The sequence below is a fragment of the Marmota monax genome, unplaced genomic scaffold, assembly GCF_021218885.2.
Source record: "Marmota monax isolate L192 unplaced genomic scaffold, Marmota_monax_Labrador192_F-V1.1 WCK01_AAM20220418_F8-fsc00004, whole genome shotgun sequence".
NCBI lineage: Eukaryota > Metazoa > Chordata > Mammalia > Rodentia > Sciuridae > Marmota > Marmota monax.
In genome coordinates, this window is record NW_026692881.1 from 29,499,417 (window position 1) to 29,517,943 (window position 18,527).

General features: G+C 32.6%; 1 protein-coding gene across 3 annotated transcripts in view; it reads left to right on the forward strand.

Annotated features, from left to right (window-relative positions):
* The window catches only part of Atrnl1 (attractin like 1), a 725,103-nt gene that overhangs the window by 267,702 nt on the left and 438,874 nt on the right, over positions 1 to 18,527 (forward strand). For 2 of the 3 annotated variants that reach the window (XM_058581325.1, XM_046450211.2), the window contains 3 exons: positions 9,869 to 9,963; positions 14,342 to 14,420; positions 16,171 to 16,328. In XM_058581325.1, the coding sequence (XP_058437308.1) occupies positions 9,869 to 9,963; positions 14,342 to 14,420; positions 16,171 to 16,328 (332 nt within the window). Of the gene's footprint in view, positions 1 to 9,868; positions 9,964 to 14,341; positions 14,421 to 16,170; positions 16,329 to 18,527 lie in introns of those variants that run through there. The other variant, XR_009227328.1, reaches the window with a different exon arrangement.

Genomic DNA, 18,527 nt, shown 5'->3' on the forward strand with positions numbered 1-18,527 from the left:
GGCCACCTTAACCACCATCATTACTTCTTGTTTCCATTATTGCCACAGCCTCTAGGAGAATCACAGTTAATACTTGATCTTTTTTTTTCTAATATATATATATTTAGTTGAAGTTGGACACAATATGTTTATTTCATTTATTTTTATGTGGTACTGAGGATGGAACCCAGTGCCTCACACATGCTAGGTGAGTGCTCTACCACTGAGCCCCAGCCCCATAAAACTTGATCTTGCTTTGAGCATTTTGTACTTGTTCTAACAGTTATATATTTTCTTTATTAAACTCCATGGTTTATTCTCTTACAATCTTTTATCTTTAAATGTTCTTTCTCAAAAATCTAAGTGTATTTCTATCCTGACAGTAGTTTCTCTTTCCCTGATTTATTATTTTCCAAAAGATTTAGTTATGTACTATATACTTAAACTATTAACTTCTGATGTTTGTTCAACTGAATTTAAGTTGTGTAAGGACAGAAATTTTTGTGTCTTATTGTATCTCTAGGGAAAGTAAGTAACTGGGAGACAGATGAACGAGAAATGAAAGAGACCAGGCAGAGATACACACGAGAGTTTGTCAGAGATGAAAAATAAAGGCAAATCTCTCTATAGATGGAGAGGGGCAATACAGGCTTGGGTTTCACAACTTTTACGGGCAGCTTAGTGATTAGAACTGGGTGAGTCCTAAGGCAGGAGGTTAAAGGTGGGGTTGGTATGAGGAAGTGGTGATCCTTTCTCAGAAAGGTCCTTGTGTGGGAAAGAGGAACTTTTTCTTAAACATGGCAGCTATCACTTAAGATAGCTGTCCAGATGCTAAGCAAGGACCTTACACCTGCAATAATACTGGTCCATTGAATTTTTCTTTGCAATTCTTTGTCAGTCAGTTGAAAATTGGAAGTAGGTCTCTGAATGTCAGATATAAAGATGGTAATAATTCTTAAAAAGAGTGTTACCTTATAGTAAATTATAGAAGAAATAATATCTGGTTGATCTTAAAAAGTATATAAGAAAATGTACAAAAGTAAGTAACATAGAGAATAATACCTTAATAGTTTTAGTAATTCACTTATAGTAATCCCATATTTACTTTTATATTCATAGTTTTTATTGAGGGCATAACATGAAAGGAGTGTATATTAAAGGTCAAACAGTGAGATTGAGACTAGAGATGATATTAATATTGAAAATAAATTAGGATATGGTCTTTATTACCCTGGTGTTGAAGATTGAATACCTAAAGTTTTATTTAATGGATAAAATGGGGGTGGGAAGGGACTCCTCTGTGAAGCAGGGCTTCCAAAGGTGATGCCCAAGGGAGTGGGGGTGTCCTGTCCCTTTTATAGATTTTAGGTTTCTTTTGTTCTCATGGCCCATCCTCCCATCCTGCCTGCAGACCTAAAGGTGGAGTAATCTAAGGGCGGCAATGAAGCCACCCAGGGATACAGGCAGGAGAGTACTCATTTATAATTCCTGGTTGGGAGGAACAGTTCCCTAGAGGCAGATAACCTTGGCATCAGGTTGGAGGAGGGGGAAGTACTGTGGAGGCACTAGAATTTTATTTCCTTTGAATCAGCCTCCCATCTTCCTGACCCACTCATTCCTCACATACATTGACTATCCTTTTTGCCCTGGTGTCAATCCCCCTCTGATAATGGGACCTTTACTGCTGTAAGGGAAAACAGATGATGACTGCTTTGGCTGCTTTAGGCTCAGAGGAGGCAATGTGGGTCAAGCAGTTTAGGTTTCCCTTTTAGGAATATTTGGGTCCGTTGAGGCATGTAGTAAAGTCTGGTTTGGATAGAACCAGTTGTAAAGACATCTGGGAGGTGGGTGTTTCTATGAAAAAGACAAAAAGACATATGTGCTGGAATAAGACTAACACAAAATAAATGTTGCACCTTCTGGAATATGTCAATGAATATCATTTTGATGATAGAAACCAGTAATTTCTCATCAGTAGGTGTAAGAACTAAGAAGTTGTTCCAGTGTCAAGGCCAATGAGGACGAGGTCTCTATTTGGGACTGTAAATCTTTAAGGATATTAGTTACATGGCCAGAGTTATCAGGAATATAAATCAAGACTTAGTTTTTATAATGTCACAGATTCCCCTATAAGATGTAGTTAAGATATCTAATGTCATTGATTTTTGTAAAATAACTTTTATTGGCATAATCTCTGTGTTTAGTAGATATCCTGTTATTTCTGTTACTTAGGACTAGATAATCATTCTAGCAAACAGATCTAATCTGCCTATGTAGGAAGTTAGGAAGATTTGTAGGCCTTAAAATTACTAAAAAAAAAAAACTTCTGAGAGTTATGGTATGTTTTGATGGTTATCAAGCACTCCTGTCTAAGAATCCCACTTTTATAGCCTCCAGGCTTACTTACTGTTGGTGGGACTAACACAAGTGTACATCTTAAATTACATTAAATGAAGTCTTTTTTTTTTTTTTTTAATGTCGAGGTATGGCTCTGTTTTGGTATTAACTTGTTTTGCTTGGTGTTTAAGAACAAACTGGTCACATTGACCTTGTTCCTATCATTGAGAGTCTGCTGAGTTTACTTAGGGGGTCACTCTTGGGAACTTGAGAGAAACCTCTTAGCTTCTCCAGTGCCATTTGTCAGGATGGGTCAGAGTCTCCTGGACTACATGGCTTCCTTTAGAGACATTTGAGACATTTCCTTCTTCAATGACTCTCCTCTTTGCATCATGTACACAGGTTAGCTTTTTATTCTCTAGGGGTCTCATTGATGCCCCTGATTGGTAGTTTCACGTGGCAGAGTTGCAAAGCCCTTTTGCCCCAGGTTCAAGCTGACCTCAGAGGGCTAGAGCCAGAAATTGACTATTTTCTTTTTTTGGCCATTTACTTTATTAACTAGTCTTCAAGTTTTGGTCTTAAACATCCAGCAAGCCAGTTTCACCAGTAAGAGTACTAGGTATTACTGTTAATGTCTATGACTTTATAGTTACTTTCCCCTTTTATTTAATTGAATAGTAGTTACTCCTTCTATTTAATTGGGATCAGTATTAGTACTGGAAGTCAGCCTTACATTTTGTCTGTTCTTTATGTGATGGTTTTTTATCTCAAATTAACTTAGGTTGATTTATTGAAAGTTGTACTTTTGCAAGGCACTAACAGACAATGGTATTGAAGTTTATATGAAAAATATACAATGGAATTAAGAAGAGTAAAAATATATAATATCTATAAACCAAGAAAATATTTTTATAATCTCAAATCTTTACTTTAAATCTTAGTTTGAAGAACACCAGTTTGATAAAATGTTCTTCTTAACCTTATGCTTTAAGTATTTGCATACTTGGAAGATATGAATACATCTAAGATACAAAGAAGCCAGTAACAGTACCATGGTTACACTGAGTTCTTATATTAACCAAGTTTAGCTTTTACTGAAAAATTCAGACTCTGTAATGTAGTGTAATACTCTAGTGTAATAACAGTTGTTGTTTAACCAGACTTGTGCAAACCCTAATTCTTTTAAGACCAGTTGCTCTAAAGCATAAAACTTAACAGATAAGAAATTATCTTGATAGATAAGAGCAGATTAATGTTTTAAGAAATCCTTGTTTCTTCAACCCATAGAGGATTAAACTTTGGTTTATATCAGTACATTAATATTTCACCTTAGGAAAAAGCCTTAAGTAACCTTAACTGATTGTGCTAATTATATATAACCTAATTTAGTTACTCACAAGCTTTTTGAAATGTGACCTCCACAAACATCCTATAATGTAGACATTCTACAGCTTTTTACTTTACCACACAAAACTTCTTCATCCAGAAACATTTCTCTTTCTTTCTGCTTTCCATAAAATATATGTCCATGCCTGGAACCTTCTTATATATGTTTCCTAGTTTTTGACTGTTAGACCATGACACAAAGAAAAGACCACCAATTCCAATTGAAATCAAATTAAAGCAAGCTTATAATTTCGACAGGCTGGGCTGCCTCTCCCCAAAACCGCGGGAACATAAGACAGCCCCGCAGCTCTCTATGAGCACAACTTTATAGCCCAGAAAGTTACACAAAGGGGGGTGTCTTGAGAACTTACAGATAACAAAATTTTGACAAGCATAACACAAAGGCAGGTAGTAGATCTCAGCATGGAGTTTATGAGGCACCATTAGAGTTTCAGAGGGGTCCTTATCTGGCCAGGGAAATGAGGGCCACTAAAGTTTCAGAGAGGATTGTTGTCAGGGAAAGCCAGGCATGGGTGAGTTCAAGGCACAGGCAGGCATTCCAAGCAAGTTTAGAAATCACATTAATTTATAGTAAAGCTGAAATTAGCTTTTAATGCCTTTGTGGCGAGATGGCTCCCAATCTTAAGAGGGAATTAGGCTGGGTTTATCATTGACCCCTTTTTAAATTCATATTTTGTAGCAATCTTTATGAAATTTCTGAATTTAGACACTTTATTCCACTTTAATATAAAGAAAAACTTTGTTTTCATAGTACTTTAATTGAAACTCAACTGAAACATTTTGTACTCTTTGTATATAATTACACCTGATCGAATCTTAACTCTTAATAACCTTGTTTTTTAGAGATGACATAAAAACAAAGCAAAATCAACATTTTTTTCATTTACCCATTTATGAAAACTATGGGCACAACTATGATACCCATCTTTGTGTAACTTTCTGGGCTATAAAGTTGTGGTCATAGAGAAAACACACATAATGTTTAAATATATTACCTGTGGAATTTAAGAAGTCAAGAGTACTTGATTTTGTATTTAGCAGTTGATGTTTTAGCACTTTTACTTTGCAAATTAATTAGATGTCTCCTTTAACAAACACATTTATGATTAATCTCCTTGTTGTTAAACCTAATTTACTCATTTTAACTGTAAAAACCGAGAAGATATTAGGCAATTGTAGTTCACAGTACTAGCTATCTCTTCCTTGTTGAAGACAAATCCTAGAAGCAATAGATATTGCATTCTATAAATTTTGTAGAAACCGATATGCTGTTAATTTTATGACTACCTAGAAGAACTCACATCTTTACTCTCATGTTTACCTAATTTAAATTGAACCTTTTTTTAAGTCACATGAACTAAAAAATATTTGGATCCATTTTTTTAAAAATTTTGATTAATGAGTGTTCATACACCAATTTTGATACTATGTAAATGATATATGGACACAAACACATATGTAGATACAGTAGTACAATACACAGCTGTCCACACATACATAAAACAGAGAGGGAAAAAGATATTGTAGCTTTTTGTTGGTAGATCTCCACTGGTAGGAAGCAATGCTACAGATGTTTATTAAAGGTTCTATTAGAAGCTGGGGCTGTAGCTCAGTGGTGGAGCGCCTACCTCACACGTGTGAGGTACTGGGTTCGATCCTCAGCACCACATAAAAATAAATAAATAAAAATAATGTGTCTATCAACAACTAAAAAAAATTTTAAAAGGCCTCTATTAGATAACTTGTTAGAAATTAAAATAATGCTTATTAGAACTTTCACATTATGACTTAAATATAGTCTTAAATATAGTCTCCCTATGATGTAGAGTTGGAAATGCCAAGTGTAAGGTCTGGCAGCAATAGTGGACAATGAAATCAGATGGCCACTTGTCTTCCATGGATATCAGATTTATTCCCAACATTACTATGTATATGTCCTTCTTAGGATTTTGTGAAGGAGAATTTCTTTTTTCTTTTTCTTAGTTGATTTTATTTTTTAAAAATACATGACAGTGGAATGTATTACAATTCTTATTACACATGTAGAGCACATCTTTTCATATCTTTGTATAAAGTATGTTCATGCCAATTCATGTCTTTATACATGTACTTGTTTTTTTTTTGCATTACAATTCTTATTACACATATATACCACAATTTTTCATATCTCTATTTGTATATAAAGTAGGTTGACACCCAATTAGTGTCTTCATACGTATACTTTAGATAATGATGTCCATCACATTCCACCATTCTTGCTAATCCCCTGTCTCCTCCCTCTCCCTTTCTCCCCTCTTCCCTATCTAGAATTCATTTATTCATCCCACGTTCCCTCTCCCTACCTCACTATGAGTCAGCCTCCTTATATCAGAGAAAACATTCAGCATTTGTTTTTTGGGGGATTGGCTAACTTAACTTAGCATCTATCATCTCCAGTGCCATCCATTTACCTGTGAATGCCATGATTTTATTTTCTTTTATTGCTGAGTAAAATTCCATTGTGTATATATATGCCACATTTTTTTTTATCCATTCATCCATTGAAGGGCATCTAGGTTGGCTCCACAGTTTAGCTATTGTGAATTGTGCTGCTGCTATAAACATTGATGTGGCTGTGTCCCTGTAGTATTTTCTAATGTGTTTGAGAGGTAACCCTTAAAATTGGCCTCTGGACAAAAACAGAGTATAAAAACCTCTAGTTAGATAAAATAAGACTAATAAAAATATATTAACTGGGGTGTGCAGGATCAAGTATGAATTCACCATAAAACCATGATCTCAAAAATATAGAATTTAAAAAAAAAACAGATGTTCTAAGAAAATGACATGGCTGTAATTAATAAAGGAACATATAGTACATCTTTATCAGATCAGAGTTCACTTTTTTTGGCTCAGATTAGAGTCAGTTCAGATATTCAAAGAATGTGAGGGTCCTGAAGTCCTCAGGTAAGGATTATTAAAAGACTTGTATACATGAGGTCATTCCATTTTTCCTCCCTGTGCTGCAGTGTTTATAGGGAGGAACTTATTAAGAAAGCAGGGTGGTAGAGTGCAAGACCTTGCTTTGGTCTCAAGCCAGTTCTCTGCAAGCCCTGAAAGTCTTGAAAGCTCTGTATGCTCTGTAATTTACATTTCAAATGTAAGCCTTGTTGATGATAGAGATCTGGCAGAAGCTAAGAAGTAAGGGAAACTGTTCTTTTAAGCTTGAGAGGCAAAACTTTATGCATAGGGCATTTTAACCATTTTTTTTCTTTTGTAAAATCAGTCTCTTAAGGATTGGTCTTATATTTTATCCTCCAGAGACTTGTTTTCATCCCTCCAGTTTGTAATCAGGCTAGGTTGGATGCACAAAATTATGAGATATACTTTTTCCAACTGTGATTATGTTATTTCACTGGCCTGGCAGCAGAAGAAAATGAGACACTTTTTGTGCATCTAGCTCCGAGAGCCTGTATTGGCTAGCAGTTTCCACCTCTCCTTTTTGAGGAGAAGGTTCCCCTCTGAACAAAGTAAAAATCCCAATTTTTTCACTATGCAGGCTATTGGTGAACCTGGCATAATGGCTGAGAATGAAGCTCCCATCTGAGTATGAGAAAACAGAACTCAGGTGACCATGCCAGAGAAAACTGCCCATTTCACTAGGGACATCTCCCTATGAGCTTCTGACAGTACAGCAAACCTGTCTTTCACCACCTGGTTCTGCTAACTCTATTGCTGGCTCCTTGGCAGAATATCAAGGGCTTCATTTGCCCCATGCCAAAGACCCTTGGAAATTCAGACTCAGAGGCATGACTGAACTCTCCTGCCACTATAAACTTCCAATGTAATAACCCATGGAAAAAAAGCCTATAATGGGGTGCATTTCTCGGGCTTGTGGGATAAAAGAATCCCCAGAGGGTATGGAGAACATCTAGTGGTTGTTATATGCTTAATACTGTTTTCTTAGAGGAGTTTACTTAAGGGGTGAATTGAATATGTCTCCCTTTTGCAGCCAAAGATGCTCCTAGATCACACAGGAGCACAGAAACAACAATGGGAATCCCAACAGGCTTGTAAAGGCTTAATATTCGAACAAAGTGAATGCAGGCATTTCCTTATGAACCAGTTCTTGTCCCTATCACAACCCTAGAGTCTGAGCAGCTAGAGTCTGATCAGTGAGAGGAGGGGGGTGCTTGGGGAGGAGTGATTGTGGGGGAGTTCAGTATGGCTCATTTGGAGGTACATGTGTTTTGGGGCTTTTAATCAGTGCTGCTTTAGTCACCACAGATATCCCATAAGGGCGGCAGAGAGAGGGAGTTGGGGGAGAAATCTTTGAGGTTCACCAGGGAGTGGTCTCGGCCAGATCCTTACAGTTGTCCCAACCCTTTGTCCATCTCCATGCATCCAAAGGCACATTAGGATTAGAGACACTGTATACTCAGGCCAAATGCACTCTGAGCCTGGATAAGATAGTGAGAAACATTTGGCAAAATCCAACATGCCTGAATTACAGGATAGGTGATTTAGAAGCCACCTATGCCATGATACCTGTAACCTGAGTCTTGAAGAATTGAGGCTTGTACTAACTGCATTTAATTAGCCAAGCAGTGCACATTATTGTCCTCCAGAAAGAAAGAAAGAGACAGAAAGACACAACTCAGAAAAATGTGGGGTGAATGCAAAGGAGCTTACCTTGGTCATGATCCTGGATGAGCGCCCATTTGAAACCAGAGATGATACCAGTGTTGAAAATAAATCAAGATCCGGGTCCCAAATCCCCTGGTGCTGAAGAATCAACACCCGAGAAACACTGGAGCAAGAGCAAAAGGTTTTATTTAAGGGATAGAACAGAGGGCTGGTGCGGGGTGGGAAGCAGTCCTCCGGAGAGATAGTGAGACAGAAACACAAGAGTTCTCTACAGAGGAGGGGTTCCAAAGCTGGTGCCCAAGGGAGTGAGAGTGTTGTCCTGCCCCTTTTATAGATTTTAGATTTTACTTTCTCATGCCCCCTTCTCCCATCCTGCCTACACGACCTAAAGGTGAAGTGATCCAAGGGTAGGAATGAAGCCACCCAGGGATACATATTAATAACTCCTGGTTATGATGAACAGGTAACCTTGGCAATAGGTTGGAGGAAGGGGATGTACTCTGGAGGTACTAGCATTTTATTTCCTTCAAGTCAGCCTGCATCTTCCTGACTCAGTCATTCATTACCTACACTGACTGTCCTTTTGTCCAGGACAAAATCACACTTGAATATGTGGTCAAGAATTTGATTAGACAATGACTGGAGTTCGAGGAAACATTACTTAAAATAAAAATAAAATAATTTAAATAATTTAAAGCACTTATTACAATGCTGGCAGTTTAACATTATGAGTAGGACTCCACCTTGTGTGGCACATGAAACTTTGCAGATCCTATAACATTTCAATTCTTCATCTTGGTTTTAGCATGATGTATGGACAAAATTTAAAAATATCTTTCCTTTGAGTTGCTTTAATCTTAGTACTCATCACATAATCATTTTAAAATTGTTAAAGCTAATAATTATCACAAGATGAACAAGTAAATGAATTAGTGTATATAATGAAATATAATTATTAGAGTTCATGTTTTCAATGAATTAAAATTTTAGGAAAGTAGGATAACAAAAGTTCTATCTTTATGTCTATAGAATTTTAGCTGAAATAAAATGCACCAAAAGGTTAATTTCATTTCTCTTTAGTATAAGATTATGGATGGCTTTTATTTTATTTTATTACTTTTATACAGTTTCTAGAATGTCTGGTATTTGCAAAGTACTTCTGTAATCACAAAAAAGAATTAAAAAATATAATTATTATTGTTGTTCTGTTTTTTTATAATTATAAACATTAATTGTACAAATAGATTTCGGAGGAATTAGGATGAACTGTATGTTTTGATGTTTATTGCTAGAGATAAAGATTTAAAAATGTCTTTTCTGTGAATTTCTTTAATCTTATGTGTTCATCAATAATCATTTTGAAACTGTTAAAGGTAATAATTATTTTGCTAGTCTTCAATAGGCTTCTTGTATTTAATGAGGATAATTTTTAAATATAGTGTATAATATATTTTCCATTAACTTTAGTTTTACAGTTTTTTAAAAGTGCATATGAGTACTCTATTTTTTTCCCCTGCAGACAGCCTTTTGATTGACTATCAGTTCACCTTCAGCTTGTTACAGGAAGATGATCGCCACCATACCGCCATAAACTTCATAGCAAACCCAGAACAGGTGAGGAAATGGTGTCTTTATAATATAATTATACTGGGATTAAGTGATACAGCTTTTCTATTTTTAATTGTGACTTTCCTCATTCTCAAAAGTGTCAAATTTTAGGGATATTATAGAAAAAACTAATCCTATGAATTTTTTCTTTTCATACAATTTAAGTGTCTTTTTAGTTCAGAAAATTTGTATTTCATATTATTGCAAATGTTCCTATTTTTAAGTTATGTATTATTTGTATGTTTACTTTTATAACAATTTATGATCATAAATATGCAGTCAATATCAGAGTAGTCTCTTTTGAAAGAGACTACAAATTTGAAAGCTACAAATCAAAGCATGCTTTTAAAACATATTTTTTCCCCTTACACCATTCTATAGTAGTAGATTTTCATTGTCATTTTTCTAAATCCACTGGTTTTGCTGAGCTGTACAGTGCTCACTTCGTCAGTGATATAACATTACAACTTTAAGAAGTTTAAATGTATGAAAATTTAATTATAAATTTTAATATAAACATATCAGTTTAAGGAAAGGGTTTAAGTTTGTCATGAAATAACACATATATTAATATCCTTTTGAGATTTTATAAGTTAAAAAGCCTAATTAATAGAAATATCAACCATATAGCTTATTTCTGTGGAATTTTAATTTTTGGAAACAAAAATAACTAATTTAAAAATGAGTACATTATACATATACATTTCTATTTATATATTAATCCATATTTATGTATTAGTATTCAAGAGGTGAAACATCTAAATATATTCTGAAAATTTTGAGCTCCTTTTCTTTAAAACCTGTCTGCCTTACCACTGTCCCAAAGTGGTTGGACCAACTGGAAACTCAAAAATATGAGCCAAAATAAGCTTAATAAAGTGGTTGTGTCAGATGTTTATAATAGCAAAGAATGTACTCTAACAAATGACCAAACCATCTTTAAAACATGCATAAAGATGAACCTGTGCTGTATAACTTTTCTCTTTAGTAAGTACTAAGTCCTCCTTCAGATTAGTGCCTTTAATAAGGCAAATACGTATTTTTCTCTAGGCACTGGGCAAACACCAATATCAAAATATCTATATCTATATCTATATCTCTCTCTCTCTCTCTATATATATATATATATATAGTCTTTTATCATGATATTTTAGAGGTTATGTCTTTGAATCATACATGTAAGCAAATACATATGTAGTTTAAAAATATCTTATTCATGTAATAAACCCAGCTAACAATAAATTTGAAATGAAAACAGTAAAAAATGTCGTTAGAATTACTGATAAATTATATAATTTCTTAAAGTTTCCTTTTCTAGTTAAATAGGATCTTGCCTTCCCACAATAAAAGGTTTATTCTGTTACTCCTTATTTCGTAGGGTTTTGTTGTTGTTTTTTGGTACTAGTGATTAAACCTAGAGGGACTTTACCACTGAGCTATATCCCAGACCATTTTATTTTTATTTTGAGACAGGGTCTCACTAAGTTGCTTAGGGTCTTACCAAGTTTCTGAGGCTGGCCTTGAACTTGGTGATCTTCTGGTCTTACACTCCTGACTTGCTGGGATTACAAGTGTGAGCCACCACACCTAGCTATTCCCTAGCTTTAAGGAATTCTTGGAAATACATTTAAGGTTTTGACGTTTAAATGGTTTTTATAGATATTTTAAAGATATTTTATTTCAAATACAATCCTGTCTGCACTATGTGTTTCTATTAAAATACGTTAATAATGTCAGCAAGTATATTATCATTGTGTAGGTATTTAGAAGTCCATTTTAATCCATTGGCTGCTTTTTATTGTGGTAAATATATAAATTAATTTACCATTTTAACCACTCACTTTGTAGGTATGCAGTTTTGTAGCATTAAATATAATTATAGGTCCAGGGATGTGGCTCAGCGGTAGAGGGCTCATCTAGCACATTTGAGGCCCTGGGGTCCGATCCTCAGCACCACATAAAAATAAATAAAATAAAGGTATTGTGTCCAACTACAACTAAAAAAGAAAATATTAAAAAAATATATATGTATATATATAATCATAATGGGGCTGGGGTTGTGGCTCACTGGTAGAGCACTTGGCTAGCATATGTGAGGCACTGGGTTTGATTCTCAGCACTGCATATAAAATAAAATATATAAAGGTCCATCAATGACTAAAAAAAAAAAAGAAACATAGTTATAATGTACAGTCATTGCCACTATCCATTTCTAGAATCTTCTCATTTGTCTCTAATACAAAGTCTGTGTCTATTGTGAAATAATTCTGCATTCTCCCTCCCCCAGCTCCTAGTACCTTTATTGTACTTTCTGTCTCTGACTTTTCTTGTCCTAGGTATTTCATAATGAGATAATCATGCTGTATTTGACCCCTTGTATCTGGCTTATTTTACTTAATGTAGTGCTGTTAGGATTCAAACATGCTATAACAGAATCAGAGTTTCGTTCTTTACCATTTCTTGATTGTTAATAGTAATTGCAAATATGTGGGGTGTTTTGAGTATCTAAGAAATTTAAATCCAGTGAGATATTTGACTCAATAGTAATATTCCTCCCAATATCACCCATGATGTCATACATGCATGATCAGATTGCTACAGTTTCAGTGTGTTCCTTTACCATCCCTAGTGCTTTCAGATGTCCCAGCTTTCACTTAAAAATATATATGCATATATATATATATATATATATATATATATATATATATATATATATATATATTTATGCATGTATGTGTATATGTGTGTTTGTGTGTGTGCATATATATATATATATATATATATATATATGTAGTTGGACACAATACCTTTATTTATTTAGTTGTAATTGGACACAATATTTAGTTGTAATTGGACACAATACCTTTATTTATTTATTTTTATGTGGTAATGAGACTAGAACCCAGGACCTTGCATGTGCTAGGTGAGCACAGTAGCGCCGAGCCACAACCCCAGCCCCAAGCTTTCACTTTTATTGTTTGCTATCTTGCCAATTGAATCCAAGATCCCAGACACATGTTCTGATGCTAAACTATCATGAGAAGTGTCACAAGAGTGCTTGTGACATCGTTTTGTGTTAGTCATCTTTAATTAAGGATATATTCACCTGGGAATAATCTCTAATATTAATATTGGGTTATAGATCAAGGTTTCCTACTTATCCTATAAGAAAATAGTAACAAACAGCAGATGTCTTGGTTATTTTATACATTTTCTTGCATTTTAACAACAGACTTAATTTCAACCCACTGTTGACCACTTCTAGTCAGTCTTTCATATGAGCAGTTTTTTAAGTAGGTTTTTGAATCACATTATTGAACTCACCCACATTCTTAATGATGGATTTAATAATTTTCTGGGATAACCATAGAATTATATCTTTTGGAACAGCATTGAAAAAAAGAACCCTAAGTGGTTTTTATAGGGTTTCAGTTATGGCATATATTAATGCATCAAACAACTTTAATCTCAATATTACATGGTCCGTAATACCTATTTCAATAATACTTAAACTTGGAATTTATAGAGGATGAACTGAAAATACAAGAGGTTTGTAGTTTTTTTTATCAATTAGAAATTGTGTATAACCTTTACAACAAGTTATTTTCACATTTAATTCTGCCCATGATAATGTACAAACAATTACAAAGAGGGCTTCAAGAGAAAATAGGATTTACGCTTCCTAGGGACACATTGTTTCTAACATGTGTTGCTTTTATAAAAATAGCGATTATTTTTGAGTCATATCATTGATAGTTTAAAAAATCCCACCCTTTCTAGATAGAGATTGATGAGCAAGTTCTCCTTCTTAATCCCCTGGTTGTCTGGCTGAAGTTGAAGAAAAAGAGAAAGAAAATGAAGGCATTCTGTTTCCCCATATCTAATATTATTGATGACACCTACCTATCTTCATGATGGCTGGAGCCTTGCCTTTTTTTTTCATGCTCCCTTCTTTTTTTTTAAATTTTTTTTATTGTTGGTTGTTCAAAACATTACATAGTTCTTGATATATCATATTTCACACTTTGATTCAAGTGGGTTATGAACTCCCATTTTTACCCCGTATACAAATTGCAGAATCACATCAGTTACACATCCATTGATTTACATATTCTTGAAAGAGGTCATTATATCTCCATTTTATTCAAAAGTCCAAGTCATAGTAGAGGAGATAAATGAAGAGCTTTAAATCTTACTCTGAATTTTTTTTACAGACTTTTTTTCATTTAAAAATCATGAATGACATCTATACCTATTCAGTTGAATATTTACATAATATATGGTTTGAAAAATGTAGCATTGACAAATATAAATTAGTAGACTAAATCATATGTATCTTGCTATTCTTTAAATGTTTTAACTTTTATATTTTCTTTCTTGGTAGTCAAACAAAAATTTGGATATTTCAATTAATGCATCAAATAACTTTAATCTCAATATTACATGGTCCGTTGGCTCAACAGGTAAAAAAAAATTTTGTGTTATTTCTCTTTCAGATAAGCTTCTATATTGAAGTTCTGTTCACTTAGCTAAATCAAATAAAAATTATATACTATAGTCATTGTGTGAGTATTGATAAAGATAATAAATAGCAACATGAATCAAACTTACTTTGTTACCTTTTACCCTTAGTTAATTAAAATTACATGGCTAAAAATATACAGTTCTTAATTATTTTTAAATGCCAATGTTATAAAATGCTGTGATTTTAGTTAATATAGATTAATGACTGAAGAGATTGAGATTTCAGTTATTCAGTTCACAATTGAAACTATAAGTTTAGTTATTAACCTTAATATTTACATAAAACAATGAAATTCTTCTATGTATGCTGATAAAAATAGTAACTAATCTACTGTTTTCAAGCTTAGAAATATACTCCTTGTCAGCTTTAGTGCTAAGAGGAAATCAAGAAAAGACTGCACAAAATGTCTTCCATAGTAAGGCTTTCAGTTGAAAATTCTGACTTTTGAAAAGTGTTAACTAGGAAAAAGTTTAAACTTCTATGTTAAATTGTGAAATTTTATGCTCATTTTTCACTACTTATGTGGGAGATGAATCCAAGAATATACATTTTAAAAATCCAAGAATATACATTTTAAGGTGATTTTGGAATACCAAATTGAAAATTAATTCATTTACTTAGAATACTAATTCTAATTACTTCTAATATTTATTAAGGTGGAACTCTTGCTAAGATTGGTTGAAACACTTTGTTACATTTGGTTAACTTCAGTGAATACTTATTGAGTGACCAATATGTGTTTAACTAATTGAGCATTTAGCTCATGTTTTAAATTATGGCCTTCTCCCAATATATTTAAATTAGTGATATTCAATTTGTGGTAAGTCAAATAAATTGATTTTTTCCCCATTTTTTAATTGGATTGAGACATGTGAAAATATGGTCCAATTTGTTTGGAAATCTCTGTGAAGTAGTAGTTAGTAGAAGATGCTCAGTTTCTGGAGCCATATATGCCTGAATTCCAAAGAAGAATTTGCTGGTAGTAGCTAATACATTTTGGGCTACTGCTTTAATCTTTCTGAGGTTCTGGTTTCAAATTGAAAAATAAAGATTATACTTATAGGATGCAATTTATTATTAGAAAAGAATATAAAATTTTGAAGTCAGTCTACTACATAGCATTTAATTAGTGGTAGTATTTTTTTATTTCTTTAAGATTGATTGATTATAGATTGTTAGGTTGTAAAATCTTTTAAAGATTTACAGATCATTGTTTCCTCTTTTATGTTATGAACTCAGGGGCACTTAACCACTGAACCACATCCCCAGTCCTTTTTTGTATTTTATTTAGAGACAGGATCTCAGTGAGTTGCTTAGAAATCCTTGCTAAGTTGCTGAGGCTGACTTTAAACTCTTGATCCTCTTGCCTCAGTATGTGCCATTTTTTAAAGTAATTTTTTTTAAGGTGGAGACCATTTTTTAAAAATTCAAATTTGTTATGTATGACAGTAGAATGCATCACAATTCATATTACACATATAGAGCAAAAGTAATATTGATACTAAATCTATTCCCATTAAATTTATTTTAGACTTTTCTACTTTGTCATTCAAAATTAAAAGTATGAATGTATATTGATAGTCTTTTTATAAGAGCAATTATAAAATTAAATGTATTGTATGTATATAAATTAATAAAGATTCCTGTTTCCTAATATGACTTATATAAATTTGTTATTTATGTTTTAGCTGGAACAATATCTGGGGAAGAGACTCCTATAGTTTCCAAGACTAATATAAAGGAATACAGAGATAGTTTTTCCTATGAAAAATTTAACTTCAGAAGCAATCCTAACATTACATTCTATGTATATGTCAGCAACTTTTCCTGGCCCATTAAAATACAGGTAAGTGTTAAAGAGTATTTGTTTCCAATGATTACTGAATATTTTCATTACAAAAGTGTACTCTTTTTGTCCAAAATGAAGATATATTACTGACTTGAACAATACTAAAGTATATAAAAGATGGTCTGTGATGATGAATGCCTCCATAAAAATACTCATACAAATGTTGAACCAACCAAAGAATATACTATAATTTTGAATGAATGCAAGAGAACTGAAAACATCTGTGATGTTTTGGTTTTCTGATTAATTAAGTTAACTGAGGTTAGATTCCTTGTTTGTACAATTCCACTTGAAATTATTAGCTGTTTTTAGTAATTTATTTTTGCTATAGCCTACTAAACATAATTTAATCTTTCATTAAAGATTTAAGGTGATCAGTATTGGTAGTTACTTCTTTAAGACCCACAACCACTCATAATTGATTTCTTCATCTGTACTGTGTTTCATGTGTTTCACTTTTATTATGGTTAGAGCTAGGCTATTGACAGGTTCCAGTTTATTTCTAGGTAACATTTGAATGTTGTTTCTGTCTAAAATAGTCAAGGCTTGTGCTCCTACTCTGTGCTTTCATGAAAGAAATGTTGATATTGGAGTTTGCCCGTTCATTTATTTCTTTAAGATTGATTGATTATAGACTGTTAGGTTGTAAAATCTTTTAAAGATTTACAGATCATTATTTCCTCTTTTATGTTAATAATAGACAGCTTATTTCCTGTGACTAGAAGTACTTTCATGTTTCACTTGTGCTAATTTCTATGTGATCATCTATATATAGTAGAATGTGAAATTTACATTATTTATTATGTTTATGTTTTTTAAAATCACACATTTATGGGAAACATTCTTTCTGTAAATTTGATGTATCACCTAAATAAAGGAAACTTAAATGTTCAGAAATTAGTGTAAATTACTATCCAGTAAATTTAATTATGGGAATTAGTTTGAGAATTGTTTTTCTAAATTATTAGTGATTGACTTAGATATTGATAGAATAATATCAGAAATATTTCCATGAAATCTTTCAAAAACTTAACAACATTGAGGATGTATAATTTATTTTCTAGGATTCATACACAAATATCGATCAGATTTCACTTAGGTTATTCAGTTTATGATTGAAGGAAAGAAAGACTCATCTATAGAGATTACTGAGTAGTAATGAAAATTGATATGATTGTTTTAATTTTAATTTTTCCATAGTTTAGTTTTGATCATGCAATTATACTTTAAATTATGTATTTACTTTACAATATACATAAATATTTAATGGTTAGAAATTAACTTTGTAGATTGGGTTTTCTTTTAGAATATACTTATAATCTCTTTATAGACCAAACTAGAATTTTTATAATGAAATTTGAATATACCCTTCCAATATACAATATGTGAATATACAACATGGAAAATAATTGGGACAGCCAACATATGTAGAGCCTAATTCCTATTATTATTATTATAGTATTTTGAGGAACAGAATAATATTACATTAGTGCTGAGGAATATAATAAAGCATGTAATATTTATTTAAAGGCCTTAACAATCAAGCAATTATTATACATAAAATAATAATATTATAATAGACAGTTTTAAAAATTAATTTTATGTTACTTGACCTTTTTTATCTCCTAAGAAGAATGAGTTATTCTGATTTTAAATATCTTCCTGGGAATATCTGAGGTGCAAAGGATCAAGTCTTCAGTTTTGTTGGATTTCAAATTTTAGTAAAACATTTAGATAAAGGAGTTCTATAAACTATTAGCACATAAGCTATAATTTTAGAATTCTAGGAAGATTCTTAGATTTTTTGAACATTAAAAGCCTAAATCTGTAATTGAAAATCAATAAATGTCAACACAATTAATCTTAGAAATGTACCAATTTTTCCATACTTCATTTTTTTCACCTTTTTCTTTTCTTTTTTTTAGTATTTAATATTGAATACTGACAGGTTCTCATCTTAAAGCTCTGTAGAGTAGTCCTCAGAGTATTCCCTTGTCAAGTTTAACAACCTAGTGTTAAAAATAATTCAAATAGCTTTGTGAAAACACAAAGAGAATAGGCCTTTCATGTTTTTTCCATTTTATCTTATTTGTGAGAAAACTGGAATGGTGTTTTTAATTTAGAATAATCAGATTCCACATGTTCTTTCCAATATTCCTTAATATATATATATATATATATATATATACACACACA